Consider the following 20112-nt stretch of genomic DNA (forward strand, 5'->3'; position numbering starts at 1 on the left):
CGTCTGCTGTCCGAATCCGATGTTTTGGTTTAAAACGTGACCCAGGAACAGCCCTATATAAAATGAATAATATGTTTTGTTTCCTTTCAATGCTTTAAAGTTAAAAGTAAATTGTACGTGGAATTATTGTAAAAAACATTGTTAAACAGCGCGGTTAGGATCGCGTGCGAACCATTATTTTATTTTGACAAAAATTTACCGATGACAATATAATAATATGTTGTTGTCTATTTTTATTCAAATTTCGTCAGAATTCAGTGGTTTAGCCTATTTAATTGTAACAGACAGACAAAGTTATTTTCACATTTATTATCCTAGAAAAGATTCGTATTCCACGTATCTAAAATATCGTAAAATCACCATGGACGTCTTCTATTGAATTTGTGCAAATAAAATATTACTTATTATTCATTCATTCAGTCATTCATTCATCTTCAATAAACAAAATCATCGAGAAAAGCCGCGTGCAAAGCCTACATATAAATGAAGATCATTGCATCTGTGTGCGTGTATACAAAACTGCACACAAGCACACACAGGATTCGCGATCTCCTGTAACATCTGCTCTCCGAATCCGATGTTTTGGTTTAAAACGTGACCCAGGAACTGCCCTATAATAATGATATTATGTTTTTTGTTTCCTTTAATTTTTAATAAATGAATAATGGAAATTTGTTTTATTATTCGATCGGATGTAGATTAATAAATATATTAAAAAATAACTCATGATATTATTATAATGAAAAAATTATAATAACGCGGCTAGCGTAGCGTGAAAACCATTATTTTATTAGAATTTTGTAATAAGAATTAATTCAGTGGTTTTGCCATTAATGTGAAACAGACAGATAAAGTTACTTTCACATATTTTTATAATCTCAGGAGATATTCGTATTCCACGTTTTTATGCATCGCAAAATTACAAATAAACACCATCACTATATGAACGTCTTCTTTTCAATTTGTGCAAATTAAGTGTCATCCTTCTTTCATTCATTATACATTTTGAATGATGAAAATCAACAAGAGAAGCCGCCTGCAAAGCCTCCATATCCGAACTTACACAAATGAAGTTGCATCTGTGTGCATGTATTCCGCCTGTATGTGTCGCCGTCATCTGGTTGAATCTGCTATTTGATTGAATGACTAGCGCCTACATTGAATAACGACATTCAACGTTCGTTTATTGAACGGTCATATATCAAATAAATAAATAAATAACGTCCAACCAGTTAGCGGATTATCATTCGAGCTTTAGTCATTCGACTAAAATATATCGTCATTCAATGCACGCGCTAGTCATTCAATCAAATAGCCGATTCAAGCGGATGACTGCAACATATTATACACAACTGTACGCAAGCGCAGACAGGACTCGCGATCTCCTGGAACGTCTGCTCTCCGAATCCGATGTTTTGGTTTAAAACGTGACTCTGGAATGAGAGAACTAACTACCCGGGTGTACTTGTGACGTAAAGAATTAAAAAAATAATGATTGTATTTATTTTTTTCATGATCTATAAGAAATGAAAAATTCGACCACGGTCCACGAGGCGGTATTCGAACCTGTGTCTTTAGCCTTGCCGGGGTGACGTCTACCCTATCGGCCACCTCTGGAGCAATCATTTCTTCTAATATGTTTATCTATGTTCAAATAAATAATTTTATTTTTTTAATCCATGAATCTTAAAATTACAAAAAATATCAGCATGATATAAATTTTCAATATACAAACTTAACAAGAGAAGCCGCGTACAAAGCCTTCATATATTATGAACTTGCATTGCATCTGTGTATGTACGTGTATGTCACCGTAAAATTTTAAAGACGTCAGATTACAATCTCGCAGGAAAAATTCCCGCGCAATTTTAACGTCGACAAATTGTGATCTGAAACTTACTGCTTACAATAATTGAATGCATTATTTTTAGGTAATTATATTCTATCAATGAAACCGTTAAATTGGAAAATGGGCATTCAACACGATGGTTTGGTTAGGTTCGGTTACTTTAAAACTTCACAAAAATAGGAATCCGGGACTCTGTTGCACTTAAACCTACACCTGTAAGACTCAAAACTCAAACATTTACCTTTTTATCCAATAAGACTTCTTCTAGGAGCACTTTTGAATTATGGGACACGTTATGGGACAAGTAAATTCTTGCCTTTGCATAACTGCGATGTATTATGAAAAATAATGCGTTAAATTCCAAGCAAATGTTACAAATCACAATTTGTCGAATGATTACAATCTAACGGTTTTTACATTCTTCCTGTAACATTTACAAAACTGCACGCAAGCGCAGACAGGACTTGCGATCTCCTGTAACTTCTGCTCTCCGAATCCGATGTTTTGGTTTAAAACGTGACTCTGGAACTGCGAGCTCTTGTGAGAAACGGGATAAAATTTAACTGAAACATTTATTAATTTGGATGTCCAGCGCTAAAATAAAAATGAAATACACAATGATTGGCATTTACTGATTTCCTCTTAAAATGTTTCTCAAAAAAAATTACATCAGCTTATACCGAATAAGTAAAATATGCATAAACAATGAAAAGAAAACAATAATAATTACATGAAGAATTAATTTATAGTGCTAAGTGATAATAAAACATAATAATTTATCTATATACAAACTTTATTCTGTGATACCTTATTTTTCGGTTCGATTGTAATATACTTAACTAAAAAGATAATATATTCACAGATCCTTGCAAAGAAAACATTGATGATGTTCACCGCATTGCTTCTAACATGGAGAGCGAACTACCAACATTAGTTAAAGGTAATATATGAAGTAATACAACCATAATATACATGTTTACGATTAAATAAACCATAACCCATAAAACCTGTGACTCACAATAAATAATTTGAATTTGAATTTGAATCACGCATCAACTATAATTATTCCTTTCAATTTAGTTTTTCGCCAGCAGCTTTGCCCACGTAGTCAAAAAAACCGCATAGTTCCCGTTCCCGTGGGATTTTCGGGATACAAATAATCCTATGTGTTAATCCAAGTTACTCTAGGTAACAAATGTCATGAAAATCGGCCGAGCAGTTTTTGCGAGAGGGAGTAACAAACAAACGCACAAACTTTCGCATTTATCATATTAGTAGAACAATCGCCAATCCCAAATATAACTACAAAATTAAAGAATAGAAAAAATAAATAAACATACACTCACTATAAGAAAATTATCTTATTTTATAACATTACAGGTGTAAGAGAAACTGCCAAAAATCTTGATCCTGCTAAATCTAAGAAACTTCTGGACGAATTGGACGAATTATGTGACTATATCAACAACTTCTCCAATTTAGTCAATGATCCAGATTGTGTAAGTATTTGTGAAAAATCTAGAGTAAAATAATTTTATCGAACTACAAAAATTGAAAAAAAAATGATAAAAAAAAACTTCTGACACGTGTGCTCGACACACAACAATGAAACTTACTATTTATGTCTCTTTCTCACTGACGATCCATCCGCTAGCTCCATCTTTTAACAGCCAAAATCGTCGCCTTACTTTATGACGTGACGGTTCCTATGACGTGATTTTGAAATTTATCCTCAACGCACCTAAAGAAGGTTCACTTCAATAAAGAATTAAGTTTATCCATCCTTTTCTAATACGCTCTACATAAAGTAACCATATTTTTTAAACACCTGCAGGATTCACCCGAAAAGGTATCAGCTGCAAAGGACTACGCTATGAAAATAGCAGATATTTCCGCTCAAATGTATTTGGCCTTAGATCCTAAGACCAAAGGCAGGGCGCAATTGATCAAGGTAATCAAGTTACTACTTATTCGTTTAAAAGGCAGAATTGATAAAAAATGCTGCAACTTATTTTTATAGAAAATTATAGAAAATAATGATATTCTCGGCCATTTTGACTGACCGGTTGGCTTGGTTAGTAGTGGCCCTGCATTTCAAGTCAGAGGTCGTGAGTTCGATTCCCACCCGGGGCAAATATTTGTGTGATGAACATAGATGTTTGCTCCGTGTCTGGGTGTTATATATATATGTATTTATTTAAAATGATATATGTATGTTTATCAGCCATCTGGTTTCCATAACACAAGCGAAAGCTTAGTATGGGAACAGATCGTGCCGTGTGTGAAAATTGTCCTGAAGTATTTATTTATTTTTTCAGGAAACTATTGCATATTCGTTCAACATAAATTTAATAATAACTGAAGAAAAAATTATTATTATACACTTGTCCCGGCAAATGTTGTTCTGCCTTACAGACTTAACCGATATGCACACAAAATTTCATGAGAATCGGTCAAGCCGTTTCGGAGGAATTTAATTTCTAACACGGCGACACGACATTTTTATATATAAGCACAGACTAATAATAATATACTACGATATAAGATTAAATTTCATAGAATAATTATCACAATTCGCAAACACAATAGAACAATTTCCATGTTTATAAACATTATTATAATTTATTCAAACACGGCAATTAAAAAGCCATAAATTTATTTTAATAATAACAACTTGTTAAATGTTATGACATTATATAAAAACACTAGCGGTCCGCCCCGGCTTCGCCCGTGGTACATATTTACGTTTTCTTACATAAAAACCATCCTCGTACTTCAAAGAATATAATAAAAAAAGAATTATCGAAATCGGTTCAGCCGTTCTCGAGTTATGCGCTTACCAACACATTTTGCGATTCATCATCACTACATAGTATAAAACAAAGTCGCTTTCCCTGTCCCTATGTCCCTATGTCCCTTTGTACGCTTAAATCTTTGAAACTACGCAACGGATTTTGATGCGGTTTTTTTTAATAGATAGAGTGATTCAAGAGGAAGGTTTATATGTATAATAACATCCATTAAATAGTGGAGAAGTACTGTTATTTTTGAGATTTCTAATGTGATGTCGTAAAAAATTACATTTTCTCCGCTTACATTGCAAACGCAGGCTAAACCCTACCAGCCGTACAAATAAACGAGTTATAACATTTTATGCAAAGAATAAACTAAGAATAAGGAAAAATCATACAAATAAACACGAAATAAATGTAACCTAGTATAACTTCGTAATAAGTATTCATACTAATGCTATTCCGTCCTTATTACGGCTACCACCCTAGTATAAGTCTGACATAACCGAGTTATAACATATTATCTTTTAGTACATTGTGCTGTGTTTTACAAGTTTTAGAAGCAATTTTCAATCTAAATTTGAGATAATAGCAATGAGAGTAATACGAGAAGTAGGAAAAGTTGAGCAAATTAATAATTTCATTACACGTACCTATTGAAATGGAAAATTTTGTATGAAATGTCAAAATATACGAAATTATGAAAAACCCTTTTGATATTTATAATGATTTATTTATTTACAACATGCGCCAAACCATACATACATAAAACTTATTTCTAAACTTATCACAATAATATACACTTTCGTTGAAAATATAAATCTTCTAAGCCTGGAGTTGTATGTTTTGAGTACCAGTTATTTGGCAACTCTCTATCTCAAAGTGGGTTTATCTTCTGTTCTCCAGATATTGGATAGCGTTATCTATCATTTGCTTGCATATTTAATGATATAATTAAATTATTTCCAATAAATATTTAAAAAATAAATAAACAGAACATCGTATGATGAAACTTCACAACAAATTCGACGAAGTCAAACGAGCGTCAGCAAAATGACAGCACCAAGGCTTAACCGTAGACAATTTCAATGTTTTTCATAATTTTGTGAATGAATTGCGACGTTGCCGCTTCGCGCCTCTTGCATAGCGTGAGCATAGATACATCGACGTTATTCCAAATTTATTTGTAAGAAATTATGACATCCTTATTCTTTATTTATTCTTATCATATCTATGCATTGCATAAGGTTTGAATAAGCAAGTTTTTATTTGTACGGCTGGAGTTTTATCAAAATAATGTACTAAGTATTATACACATTGAAAAGATCTACAGAAAAGTCCGCGATAGTATATGTCTATCTCTTATGGATAACCCACAATAACTTTTTTGTCATTTACTTTTTACGACAAATAATGGCAAATTTTCGATGCGATTTTAACCAATACAGCATTAATCCTTAACCAATTAAATACCTTGAATACATTGTTCATTTAATATAGATCTATATGGCCCTTTACACCGTATGATTTAAGTGAATATTTTCGAAGATATTACAGATTTAAAAATTGCGGGACGTAGCGTTTGCGGCGGTACCGGCCGGCCGCCCGGCTATCTATTTTATACCCGTGCGAAGCCGGAGCGGGTCGCTATGTTTTTATATACAACGTTCACAGTTTTTCTGTAGTGTATTTAGTATCAGCATTGCACCCGTGCGAAGCCGGGGCGGGTCGCTAGTTTTTATATACATATAAGAAGAAGATGATTAGAGGAAATTGTTTGTTTACATAACAGTTAATATATACCTAACAATCTAATTCTTATTTTATAGTAAGATTGAGTAAAAATTATCGATTATAATAAAAAACGGCTGAACAGATTTAAATGATTTTTGCTTTGTTGAATTTGTCTCCAATTGGATTATCGACGATACTAACTGTCAAAAAAATATAAAAAGTGACCAATAAGAAATGCTAGTCCCATCAAAATCGGTTCAGCCGTTTTAGAGATTAGCCACAACGTACCGTGTATACATTTGATGCATTTAGTAAAAAGTGGTTATTTAAATATTACAAACATACACTCCATCATTGGTATATATATTATTTAGTAATTCTTCTTCTAGCTAATATAAAATTAAATTATCTTTATCGCAGAGTTCCCGCAACAGCTTCATAGCAGACGAGAAGACAGAAGCCCATCTTCGTCGCTTGTCCTTCAGGACTGCTGCTGAGGTAGCACACGAGGCAATCGATAGGGCTTACACTGAATTGGATACGGTATTTATTGTGGCTCTTGATATTTCTTATTTTTCATCCCTACTTCGTTACTTAATATTATAAATGCGAAAGTAACTCTGTCTGTCTGTCTGTCTGTCTGTTACGCTTTCCCGCTTAAACCTCTCAACCGATTTTGATGAAATTTGGCACAGACAATCTTTAGACCCTGAGAAAGAACATAGGCTGCCTTTTATTGCGAAATATGTACCACGGGAGAAGCCGGGGCGGACCGCTAGTATTCTATATCATACACTAGCTGTGCTCCGCGGTTTCACCCGCATTGATCCGCTCCTGTTGGCCTTAGCGTGATGATATATAGCTTATAGCCTTCATCGATAAATGGGCTATCTAACACCGAAACAAACAAACAAACAAACAAACAAACTCTTCAGCTTTATAATATTAGTATAGATATATTTTGAATGTTATTAATTATATATTTACCTTACAGCAACACACAGGACCTGCACCAGACGCAGCAGTTGTTGAAAGTCTGGAGAAATCCCTGTTTAATAAAATTGGTAAAATTAATGCAGCGGTAGCATTACTACTAAACGCTCATTCAGGTAACGTTGTAATCTATAGTTAAATTGACATAGCAATAAAAAACAAAATCATAATTGTTTTTTAATTTATTACAGATCCTGATAATGTTGACTATTCTACAGCTGTAACTTGTATGACTACAATTAAAGAGTACATTCCTGAGATCATACAAGGTTTGTCATACACTTAAGTAAATGATAAATTGTATTTTTACGTATTCCAAATTTCAATGTAATTGCTTGTCATTTCATTTCATACTCTAAAAAAAATTGTTCGTATTTAGGCCTAAAGTGATAATATGATAGTATTAAATATAATAAAAATCCCCAAAACATTTGCCTTATTTTACTTTTTACTGTAAAAAGTATCCTTATTAATATTTAAATAAAAATTACAGACGTAAAAGTATTGAATAGTGGAGAAAATGATGCTGCAAGGCTAGCTCTAACGGATGAAATCAAAAAGCTTCTAGATAGAACTGCAGCATTATGCCGACTCACCGGAACTGATGATAACCAGGTAACTGCAAAATTAAACTCATACATTTTATGAAATTTATATATTAAAGAACATTTAAAAATAAAAGTAGTAGGATCGGGATACTACTTAACGATTCATTAGAAAGTTAAGATGATGAAAACAGTGTCAAATTTATTTTCAAAATTAACAAAGGTAACATGATAGTAATATTATAAACCTACTGTTATTTTAGAAAATGCAAGATGCAGGTAAAGCATATGGTGAAGTAGCAAGGAAGCTTATTTTCACATTCAATCGTGGAGAGAAGAGAAGAGATGCTATTGATAAGGAAAATGAGGTAAGTAATGTATTTTTTCTTGGTCTTCTCCATTTAGTCAGAAAAACTTTATTCCAATCACTTCTATTTGTTCATGAGCTCAATTATAACATGGAGATCATGCCTGAATGAGAGTTAACAGAACTTTCTTCAACACGTCTTTGAGAAACTTTCTTAAAAAATTATAACCGAGATGCAAACTTTTCACATAAGACACTACTCGACACTATAGAGAAGAAGCAATATTATATGTAATCAACATGCGATTTACACATTATACTAGATTAAAAGATATGCATACAAGGCTAAAGTAAATTCAAAAACTGGAACATGTCATTTAATTCATACATTTTAACAGATAATAGATCTAGCCAAAGACGTTGGTGAGAAAGCATCAAACCTACTGATGGACGTGAACGAGCTAAATGGTCTCGCGTCTGAAGACCCTCGAACTCAAGAAGTGGATACTGCTGGTGCTAAGTGCTCTGATGCAGCAAGGGAACTTGTTATTTGTGCTGAGGTTTGTTCCTATAAAATATTGATTATGTATTGTTATATTTTCTTTATATTGTTCTTTATGACACAAATAATATCGTTTTAATAAGTAACAGGACATACAATTTGGTAAAAAAATGATCAACGTTCTTTGCATTAGTTCAAATTATTTTGTTGTTCTTTTTCGACTTTATTTAATAGATTATGGTTATTAAATGTTTTATAACATGCAGCAAATAAAAAAAAGTTTAAGGTAATATTTAAACAACGTATTTCCACTACAGTTGACAGCACCATCAATTCACGAGCCACACTGCCAAAGCGCTCTCACAGCGGCATGCGAAAACCTCTCATCATCAGCACAGCACTTGACAAACACCTACAAGCCCATAATAGATGATCCTGGAAGACATTATTATGGAAAGAAGCTGCATAACAGAGCTCTAGAGCTGATGAAGGCGTTGGAGAGGCTGCAAGACGCATATTCTAACATAGGTTATTTTTATAGAATTTTAATTATTTGTATTCGATTTAAATAAGCAAAGTGCAAATGATAAATCATCTTAATACGCACAATCTTCACTAAAAATTACCCTTAACCAGATATAAAATCGTAATTGTAAAAAATCTCCTCAGTTATGTACTGAATTATTATTTGCAGATAATAATGGAAGAATTGATGAAAATGATCCAGATAGTCAAAATAATCAGAAGCCGAAGTTTATAGCATCTCTGTCGGGTGCTAAGAAAGCGTTACAAGATGCAGAACAGCAGTTGGAAAACAATAATACTAACGATGTACGTAAAATATTCATTAAGAAACTTATAAACATACAATAAAATGGTGTGATATTATAATTGATTCATCAAATAAAATTGAAGAGAATAATTTAAGTTATATTATTATTTATTTATTTATTCCTAGGGTCCTAAATCTGAAGAAGATGTCCAACGAATTCGTAGATCACTGGCACAGAAAATGGCGCAACTTAATGCTGCTATAGCATCTCTGTCGAAGGCGGTGTCTGGTATGTTTTTTATTTATTAATTTAAATATATTTGAACGTTCAAATGCAAATGTTGCTTCATTGTTTTTTTTATTTTTACGAGGTGCAGCTTTGTGATTTTAGTATTATGTAAATCACATGGACTTGCCCATCTTACACCGAAAATAATTTTCGAATGTTGTATTTACGAAATAATTTACGAAAATAATATCTTCTTTTTCTGTACTAAATTATAATTTTCAGGTAATCCAGATTATAAAACAACTGAAGCGGCTATGAGTACACTATCACAACTTACTCCAGAAATATTGAGAGGTAATAAATCAATCATTATTTTACTGACATGGTTAAATCTGCCTAATTTAAACATCGCAGGATTTATTTTATCCTTCCAGTTTTCTTACTTTTTTCAAAATACAGGCAAATGTCTGACGTTATAATATATTTATTTTTCTAGATGCGAAAATGTTAGAAGCTCACATGAACGATGGAACTCAACAAGAGATGTTGCAAAACCTACGAGCAATGTTGGAAGCTACCAAAAATATTTGTGCTAGCGCAGAAAATAATAATAACCAGGTATAAATCATGGACTTGTTGTTTGATGTCTGTTATTCTTACTATTTCATCTTGAAAAGTATACTGTAATTATACTTTTTATTACTTTTTTCATCAGGATCTCAACGAAGCAACAATGGACTTTGCTAAGTCATCTGGAAAACTATATTATATTTTCAATCCTCGAACTGATTCGAGATTAGAAAATGAGGTACGCTCAATTTTATGATTTATTCTAGTAAAATATTATTATTTTTTCATTTTTATTTCAAAGTTCAAATATAAGATGTTTAGTAAAGATGACACTTATAACTCTTTCATTTATGTAACCAGATAATAGATCTAGCCAAGGACGTTGGTGAGAAAGCATCATACCTGCTGATGGATGTGAATGATCTGAACGGTACCATTGCTGGCGACCCTCGGAGTGACGAGCTGGATGCTGCTGGTGTTAAATGTTCTGATGCTGCAAGCGGACTGGTTTCTTGTGCTGAGGTATGTATCCCATAAGCTAACGATGTCTTTGGAAAATTTACGATTGCTCATATAATCATAAAATTTGTTAAAAGAAAATCCAAATTACAGTATACGCTATGTAGAAACTGTTCCCATCAAACTAATAACAAATCACCTCCATATAATATATTGTTTTGTATTTATGTATACTTATAACTATGCTTTCAAAAGGTATAAATTCAATTTAACTAACATCACAGTTATTAAACTAAAAAACCTTTTCAACTGGCTCATGATTATAATTCTCAACATCATCCTACAGTTAGTAGCGCCAACCATACGTGAAGCTCGTTGCCAAAACGCGCTGACATCAGCGTGTGAAAACCTTGCATCATCAGCTCAGCAACTGGCGCAAAGCTACAAACCCATCGTCGATGAACCTGGACGACAGGACTATAGAAATAAACTACAAGACAGATTAAAGGATCTTACCAAAGCTCTGGAAAGGTTGCAGGATGCGTATAGTAATTTATATGGTGGGTATTTTTATTGAACCATTTCAAAAATCATATTATTATAACTATACCACATACTTCAATACCTTGATGATATTATTATCTCGCTCTGACTCGAATGAATTACGTTCGTTGAAAATAACGTCAATGAAAAATGCTACGAAGTAAATAACTTAATAACAATTACTAATCTTTCAGAAAACAATGAAAACAACCATGATGATGCAAGTAATAATAATGAACGTGATAAGCTGAAGTTTATTGCATCTATATCAGGTGCTAAAAAAGCTTTGCAGGATGCTGAACAGCAATTGCAAGATGGCAATCGTGATACACTTGTTAAAGATGTATGTATAAGTAATGTTAAGTTTGATACTAATTTAGAAGTTAAAATTTTAAAGATAATACAATTATAAACAACTAGCGGTCCGCCCCGGCTTCGTGGTACATATTTCGCAATAAAAAGTGGCCTATGTCCTTTCTCGGGTATCAAAATATCTCTATACCAAATTTCATGCAAATTGGTTCAGTAGTTAAGGTGATGAATTAATTTTTCTAACATTTACGGCCCTTTTCAAACCTTCGTAATTTTTATATTATTAAAGTTGTCGTGATGAAAATTCTTGACAAGAAAGTTCAATAGTAACACAATACGTCTACCGTTTTAGAAACATGATTCCATGATATTTTCTCGATAGAAAAAAAATACAAAGTTATCATTGTTATTTTTTTTTAATCTCTGGCATCTTCAAAATAACAAACGTAAAGTTACGACTTTTTGGATATTAACTATAAAATATACAACCTATACGTCTACCGTGTTAGAATTTTGAAATATGCGATGGTTTTGAAATAAACAAGAAATACTTGAAATTAGCGCGCGACCAGCCAATATAGCGAGAGCCGCCCTGTACCTTCCTACCCCGATCGCTGCACGAGTCATTCCCGCTACGGCCGTCACACGGGGAACTTGTGTCACTCGCGCAATCGTAAAAAAGGGTGACAACACGATAAGACAAAATGAGACAAATGGGGACAATAAAGAAAATAAGAAGAAGAAACATAAAGGTTGGAGGAAAAAGAATGCTTACAATTGGAACAAATTAATGAAGTAAGTTGGTTTTATTTTAAATTTGATGATAATTGTATTATAGACGATGTTTGATATGTACCCCTGTTTTAAGTACATAACGAATGTGTAAGATTTTTTCATTTATAGCATAAATAATCTGTTCAGAAATCCGGAATCCAGAAGGAAAATAAACCCACTGATTGTTCACAATGTGAATCCACTCCTTCGTAAGTACCTTTATTCAGTCAAAAATGTATGTTATCAAAGCTCTACTGGTTTTATCGCATGATTCCATTTTTAGCAAAAAGCAACAAAGTGCAAAGAAATAAAAAATCATGGTGAACTTAGTGGAAGTATGGCGGACATAATATGGAACAGGAGCTCATTGGAGTAGTATTATATTTAAAAAAAATACGAAATAATTTCAAGAATTACATTTCTTAGAAGGTGGTAGATAAGTATGTTGTATAAAGAATTTGATGTTGATATTTATTTCGTTTATACATACTACACCTGTGCGGGAAATTGCTTAGTAATAAAACAGGTTTATATTCATATTTACATAGTAATGTGAGTTTTCATTTCGAAAAATTTTGTGTAAGTATATTAAATTGAGTTCCTGGGTGATCTGGAAACACAATTGGGCCCGGAAGATGGCGCTGCAGTCACTCCTCCTAATGACATGAACCGATTTGGATGAATATTTGTGTGCACATTTCATTTTTGTGGGATGATTGGTTGATTCGCTTTCACATTAGCTAATATTATGTATTTTTGTTGTTAGAAAGTAAACTTAATTTAATGTTTATAATACATTATTATTGGTATTTAAAATAAGCCAGTGTTCGTCTCACATTGCTGTACCTGCCTACCTACCCTACCAGGGCCTAACTTTGTTCTGGCTATTTTATTTTGATTATTTGTAATGAATAATTACAATTATAATAAAGTGCAAAAAATAAATACATGCGTCAATATATTTTGTGTTTTTTTTTAAACAATTTTTAGGGTTCCGTAGCCAAAATGGCAAAAACGGAACCCTTATAGTTTCGTCATGTCCGTCTGTCCGTCTGTCCGTCTGTCCGTCTGTCACAGCCGATTTACTCGGAAACTATAAGTACTACAGTGATGAAATTTGATGGGAATATGTGTTGTATGAACCGCTACAAAAATATGACACTAAATAGTAAAAAAAAGAATTGGGGGTGGGGCCCCCCATACATGTAACTGAGGGATGAAATTTTTTTTTTCGATGTACATACCCGTGTGGGGTATCAATGGAAAGGTCTTTTAAAATGATATAAAGTTTTCTAAAAAACATTTTTCTTAAAGTGAACGGTTTTTGAGATATCAGCTCTCAAAGTCGTAAAAAGTATGTCCCCCCCCCTCTATTTTTATAACTACGGGGTATAAAATTCTAAAAAAATAGAGGTGATGCATGCTAATTAACTCTTTCAACGATTTTTGGTTTGATCAAAGTATCTCTTATAGTTTTTGAGATAGGTTGATTTAACTGTAATTTATTATATTTGCTGCTACGGAACCCTTTGTGCGCGAGCCCGACTCGCACTTGGCCGGTTTTATTTTATTTAAAAAAATATCATTCCGACCGCGGCTTTGCCCGCGTGGAATTAGATTATATCGTGAATCCTGTCTTATCCCACAGAAGTGTTCAGTTCGGATAAAAAGTATCCTATGTGTAAATCCAGGCAATTAGCTATATTTTATCAAAATTGGTAATGTAGTCTTGACGTGATTAAGTAACAAATAACAAAAAAATATACAAATTAACATCCAAAGTTTCGCATCAGTTTTACTGTATCTGGGGGCACGGTAGTGCCCCCGCCAAGTCGAGCAAAAAAAAAGCGGCACGGCCGTACCATCCTTTTCTCGAAGCAATTCGGGCCTTTTTCGACCCCCTATAATTCGGTTGTGGATAAAGCAAGAAACCTGAATCTTCAGTAACTAATCCGGCATTGTATAAACACGGAATATTTAAAATTTCAGTCAATTTGAACCAGTAGTTTAAGAATGACACCTTGTTAAAGTTTCTAAATTTTGTCACTCACTGACTCACCGATCATCAAAAGTCCAAGGCACTTCTAGCAGACTTAGAAGCTTCATATTTGGAATACATATAGAGTTTAGTGTCTTAATCATGGGAAAACTTAAATATTTTGTAATTTCGGTCCAGTTTTCCAAATACATCAACTGAATCAATAACTTTGTAATCCCATATAAATATATGGGATTACAAAGTTATTTATGCAGTTGGTGGTTGGTGGTGGTTATAAATATTTTAATAGGTGTAGATAGGTACCTACCATATGAGGCAAGGGAGGGTGTATAGGGTGGGTAAGGGTGTGTTTAGCCCATGAAACTGAACAACATTATTACTTGTAAAATGGTCGACGTAATGAAAAACACATGATTGGACATGTCTTGAAGTACGAAAATCTAATAAAACAATATATTATAATTTAAATCTGTTATATATAAATTGTTGGCGCGACTAGCCTCCTTACAGACAGACTGGCCTCTATTTTACTTTATGACTGAGTAGATGGTATCAAAAAGAAAGGCTCTACAAAAAGAAGTGAGATCCCATCAAAAACATCCTGTAAAAAACCCAAGTCTCGCAGCTCAGTCTTTCTACCGTCAAAAGTTGTGAGATCCATGTAATACCAAGTCGGTTAATCTATTTAGTGTCTACTTGAAGGACCTTCTGTCTTAAGTTATTACATAAGTTATTATCATGCCAATATTAAAAATATTTAACGTTTTAAACAAATAGATCGACTTGGACATCGCATGAAAACAAAATGAATATTACAATATTATATTAGATTCTTGTCTCTCGCGCCTCACGCGAGAAACTCTCGTTCCTGCAGTTGGTCGCTGGCCCGTCGTGCTGTGTAGTGTGATACATACTAATAATCAAATCAAGCGATGTCCAAGTCGATCTATTTGTTTAAAACGTTAAATATTTTTAATATTGGCATGATAATAACTTATGTAATAACTTAAGACAGAAGGTCCTTCAAGTAGACACTAAATAGATTAACCGACTTGGTATTACATGGATCTCACAACTTTTGACGGTAGAAAGACTGAGCTGCGAGACTTGGGTTTTTTACAGGATGTTTTTGATGGGATTAGTGATATCTTCCACTCTTGACTTTGACTGAGAAGAATTAGGGTTTATAACTTCTTTCAGAAATATTACCTTTCATTTCTGGGCATGACGTAATATCTACGTCAGCATCAAATTCTATCTAAATCCATTCAGTAGTCCGCGTTATTGAGTACCATTTCATTTTTTCAGAGTAACAATATTTTTTGTTATTTTAAAGATTATTTATATAAAGTAAACATTACGAAATAATAATAATTATTAATAATGTCTAAGTAGTTGTTAAAAAGAAGATTATTTGTTTATAAGCAAGAAAATAAAACCAATAAATCAACAATTAAATATATGTGTATAAGAATATTATAACTGTATGACGACTCCATACATGTTTGTCCCGAGTCGGCCAGCGGCAGCGCGGCGAGTTTGCAAGAATGACTTCGCGCACACCCGCGTTCGCGATAGCGAGCTAAGACTCCGCCCGCCAAGCAGTAGATTTTTTTTTGTGTATCGTCTTAAGGCGTGATTGAGTAACAGACAGACAGACAGAGTTACTTTCGCATTTATAATATTAGTATGGATGTGCTATTTATTAAATAGGTTTGAACTTGGTGCCGAACATTAAGCACTTAGTATTAAGCCCGTGCACCGACATCAAACCTTTTTAATAAATAGCACATATAAATAATATGTAGTAAACACAGAACAGTAAAAACATCTAGAAGTGCTATAATGTCATAATTAGTATGAAAACCAGTGTCGCCAAATTCACACATTTAAACCGATAGTTATACCGTACACTACAAGTAAACTATGCCTTTGATTGGACAGCTTAATTTGAGTAAAAACTGACTTAGGTTATAAATTCAGCATTTCAATATGTACACTAACGCACCATGTTACGGTTTATTTTAGTATAACATCCCTAGGTATATTACCTGTTTTGTTTCTCATTGCACAGAAATTCCAAATTCGAAAACATTCAGCTACTCCACAACAGAGGGCGTTAGTTTTCGATAGATATAAATTTGAAACGCAACACATAGAGATAAGGTTGAAAGGAGAATGGGCATTTTACTATGGAAGTTGGGCCTGAACCCTTGAGTTAAACCAATACACATGAGATATTGTTTTAATAATAGATCATAAGACATACATAACGGGAAAAATATATATAAAAAAATAATCAACCGGGTTTTTGTACAGTCACATCAAGTTTTATTTCTTTGTGTATAATATTTTTTGCAATAAATAACTGTTATAAGACAATGACAATATCTTTATGTTACTCCAATTCACTTTCACTTACAAATACGTACTAATCTTAAGCCTTCTAATAACCGAAATACACTAATATTATGTTTTGTAACAGGTAACAGGTGTAACCTATACCGTGTTTATTATAATTCAACGTAGTTAGACGTTTTTTGTGGTTAAACTCAGTCACTCCAGTGACATGTAGATTTATATTTACTTCACTCGAATTAAAAACACCGTTATTGTGCGCAAAATAATAGCCAAATAAATAAAACTTTTTGCCTTGACTGTACAAGAACCCGGTTGATTTATTTTTTTATTTTATTTTTTCGTAAGGTATGTGTAATGATCTATCACAAAAACAATATTTCGTGTGTATTGGTCTTAGCCCAAGTTTCAGGCCCAATTTGCCCATTCTCCTTTGTGTCACTCAACATTAATGACATTAACTTGATATTTATCTGATGCTATGCCCTGAGGGATGTCAGCCTTGTTATCGATAATTCACAAATAAATTTTTATTGTGTATTTTTTTTCTTTCTAATAAATGAGTATAGTATAATGTGTCACATTTTGGAGTATGTTTATTACTACTAAGTACGTCTTTTTATATTATTATTATTAAATAAAAAACGGAATAGAATAGTATTAATCTATATTTACAAAATACAAACAGAAAATATGCATTATTTTAAATCTTGGAACTGCCGTAGGTTTGCTGTATCGGTGGCCTTTGTTAGACCGCTTAGTGCTGTTCGGCATCCACTTAACTCGTCACGTTGCATTTATCCATTTCTCTTTTAAATTAGCCTCTTTGGGAAATCTATAAATAAATTGGACAAATGAAAGCTAAGGAAAAATACAATAAAATTTAATATTTATAATGTTTGTCTTTTCTAAAGTATCGATACTGTCGATATGCGCCACAAGCATCACTAAAGCGACATTCGTTTGTTTATTGCAATAATATTCCAGAAAGTCTTGTTTGCTGTTCAATCTATAATAGTACTAATTTCTTACGGATTAAAGTTCATTTTGACTAGATATTTGTATACAATTTTGACAAGCGAAGTTATAACATAAAATATAATAAAATAAATAAAAATAAGACTTACCGATGGTATGAAATGCCTCCATTGCTGATATTATTTCGTCAAATTCGTAAAATTAAGCTCTCCGTGCGATTAGAGCTTTTTGTGAAAATTAAGCTCTCCATGGGATTAGAGCTCTTTGTGAAAATTAAGCTCTCCGTGCGATTAGAGCTTAATGAGAAAAATTAAGCTCTCCGTGCGATGAGAGTTTTTTGTGAAAATAAAGCTCCGTGCGATTAGTTTTTTTGTGAAAATTAAGCTTTCCGTGCGAATAGAGCTTTTTGTGAAAATTAAGCTCTCCATGGGATTAGAGCTCTTTATGAAAATAAAGCTCTCCGTGCGATTAGAGCTTTTTGTGAAAATTAAGCTTTCCGTGCCATATGAGCTTTTAGTGAAAATTAAGCTCTCCGTGCGATTAGAGCTTTTTGTGAAAATTAAGCTCTCCATGCGTTTAGAGCTTTTTGTGAAAATTAAGCTCTCCGCGATTAGAGCTTTTTATGAAAATTAAGCTTTCCGTGCGATTAGTTTTTTGTGAAAATTAAGCTCTCCATGGGATTAGAGCTCTTTGTGAAAATTAAGCTCTCCGTGCGATTAGAGCTTTTTGTGAAAATTAAGCTCCGTGCGATTAGAGCCTTTAATGAAAATTAAGCTCTCCATGCGATTAGTTTTTAGTGAATATTAAGCTTCCGTGCGATTAGAGCTTTTTATGAAAATTAAGCTCTCCGTGCGATTAGAGCTTCTTGTGAAAATCAAGCTCTCTGTGTGATTAGAGCTTCTTGTGAAAATTAAGCTTTCCGTGTGATTAGAGCTTTTTGTGAAAATTAAGCTTTCCGTGTGATTAGAGCTTTTTATGAAATTAAGCTCTCCATGCGATTAGAGCTTTTTTGTGAAAATTAAGCTCTCCGTGCGATTAAAGCTTTTTGAGAAAATTAAGCTCTCCGTGCGATGAGAGTTTTTGTGAAAATTAAGCTCTCCGTGCGATTAGAGCTTAATGAGAAAAATTAAGCTCTCCGTGCGATGAGAGTTTTTTGTGAAAATAAAGCTCCGTGCGATTAGTTTTTTTGTGAAAATTAAGCTTTCCGTGCGAATAGAGCTTTTTGTGAAAATTAAGCTCTCCATGGGATTAGAGCTCTTTGTGAAAATTAAGCTCTCCGTGTGATTAGAGCTTTTTTGTGAAAATTTAGCTTTCCGTGCGAATAGAGCTTTTTGTGAAAATTAAGCTCTCCGTGCGATTAGAGCTTTTTGTGAAAATTAAGCTCTCCGTGTGATTAGAGCTTCTTGTGAAAATTAAGCTCTCTGTGTGATTAGAGCTTCTTGTGAAAATTAAGCTTTCCGTGTGATTAGAGCTTTTTATGAAATTAAGCTCTCCATGGGATTAGAGCTCTTTGTGAAAATAAAGCTCTCCGTGCGATTAGAGCTTTTTGTGAAAATTAAGCTTTCCGTGCCATATGAGCTTTTAGTGAAAATTAAGCTCTCCGTGCGATTAGAGCTTTTTGTGAAAATTAAGCTCTCCATGCGTTTAGAGCTTTTTGTGAAAATTAAGCTCTCCGCGATTAGAGCTTTTTATGAAAATTAAGCTTTCCGTGCGATTAGTTTTTTGTGAAAATTAAGCTCTCCATGGGATTAGAGCTCTTTGTGAAAATTAAGCTCTCCGTGCGATTAGAGCTTTTAGTGAAAATTAAGCTCCGTGCGATTAGAGCCTTTAATGAAAATTAAGCTCTCCGTGCGATTAGTTTTTAGTGAATATTAAGCTTCCGTGCGATTAGAGCTTTTTATGAAAATTAAGCTCTCCGTGCGATTAGAGCTTCTTGTGAAAATCAAGCTCTCTGTGTGATTAGAGCTTCTTGTGAAAATTAAGCTTTCCGTGTGATTAGAGCTTTTTGTGAAAATTAAGCTCTCCGTGCGATTAGAGCTTTTTTGTGAAAATTGAGCTTTCCGTGCGAATAGAGCTTTTTGTGAAAATTAAGCTCTCCGTGCGATTAGAGCTTTTTGTGAAAATTAAGTTCTCCATGCGATTAGAGCTTTTTGTGAAAATTAAGCTCTCCGTGCGATTAGAGCTTTTTGTGAAAATTAAGCTCTCCATGCGTTTAGAGCTTTTTGTGAAAATTAAGCTCTCTGTGCGATTAGAGCTTTTTATGAAAATTAAGCTCTCCGTGCGATTAGAGCTTTTTGTGAAAATTAAGCTCTCCGTGCGATTAGAGCTTTTTGTGAAAATTAAGATCCGTGCGATTAGAGCCTTTAATGAAAATTAAGCTCTCCATGCGATTAGTT

The 20112-nt window shown here is 33.4% G+C and overlaps 2 protein-coding genes across 5 annotated transcripts in view; both read left to right on the top strand.

The window, feature by feature from the left end:
• The window catches only part of LOC149477588 (uncharacterized), a 70081-nt gene that overhangs the window by 21850 nt on the left and 28119 nt on the right, over positions 1–20112 (top strand). For 3 of the 4 annotated variants that reach the window (XM_089710411.1, XM_089710410.1, XM_089710412.1), the window contains exons 14-31: positions 2712–2789; positions 3230–3348; positions 3684–3800; positions 6796–6918; positions 7370–7484; positions 7560–7637; positions 7862–7983; positions 8177–8281; positions 8619–8780; positions 9040–9250; positions 9417–9553; positions 9681–9783; positions 10006–10077; positions 10220–10341; positions 10439–10531; positions 10654–10815; positions 11099–11312; positions 11490–11638. In XM_089710411.1, coding sequence (XP_089566537.1) covers positions 2712–2789; positions 3230–3348; positions 3684–3800; positions 6796–6918; positions 7370–7484; positions 7560–7637; positions 7862–7983; positions 8177–8281; positions 8619–8780; positions 9040–9250; positions 9417–9553; positions 9681–9783; positions 10006–10077; positions 10220–10341; positions 10439–10531; positions 10654–10815; positions 11099–11312; positions 11490–11638 — 2282 coding nt within the window. The remainder of the gene's footprint in view (positions 1–2711; positions 2790–3229; positions 3349–3683; positions 3801–6795; positions 6919–7369; positions 7485–7559; positions 7638–7861; positions 7984–8176; positions 8282–8618; positions 8781–9039; positions 9251–9416; positions 9554–9680; positions 9784–10005; positions 10078–10219; positions 10342–10438; positions 10532–10653; positions 10816–11098; positions 11313–11489; positions 11639–20112) is intronic. The other variant, XM_089710413.1, reaches the window with a different exon arrangement.
• Positions 11652–13340, top strand: LOC149477589 (uncharacterized). Its single transcript, XM_089710399.1, has 4 exons — positions 11652–11658; positions 12153–12402; positions 12529–12590; positions 12665–13340. The coding sequence occupies exons 1-4, from the start codon at positions 11652–11654 to the stop codon at positions 12703–12705; spliced, it is 360 nt and encodes a 119-aa protein (XP_089566525.1). The 3' UTR covers positions 12706–13340.

The sequence above is a fragment of the Colias philodice genome, chromosome 24, assembly GCF_061535455.1.
Source record: "Colias philodice isolate Cphi_HAF_F1 chromosome 24, ilColPhil1 Martin Lab GWU primary, whole genome shotgun sequence".
NCBI classification, from domain to species: domain Eukaryota; kingdom Metazoa; phylum Arthropoda; class Insecta; order Lepidoptera; family Pieridae; genus Colias; species Colias philodice.

What these genes read in the sequence shown, in the direction of transcription:
- LOC149477589 (XM_089710399.1), top strand. An exon ending in AATTGGAACAAATTAATGAA is followed by an intron (nt 12,403 to 12,528) that starts GTAAGTTGGTTT and finishes TAATCTGTTCAG; the next exon opens with AAATCCGGAATCCAGAAGGA. An exon ending in CAATGTGAATCCACTCCTTC is followed by an intron (nt 12,591 to 12,664) that starts GTAAGTACCTTT and finishes TTCCATTTTTAG; the next exon opens with CAAAAAGCAACAAAGTGCAA.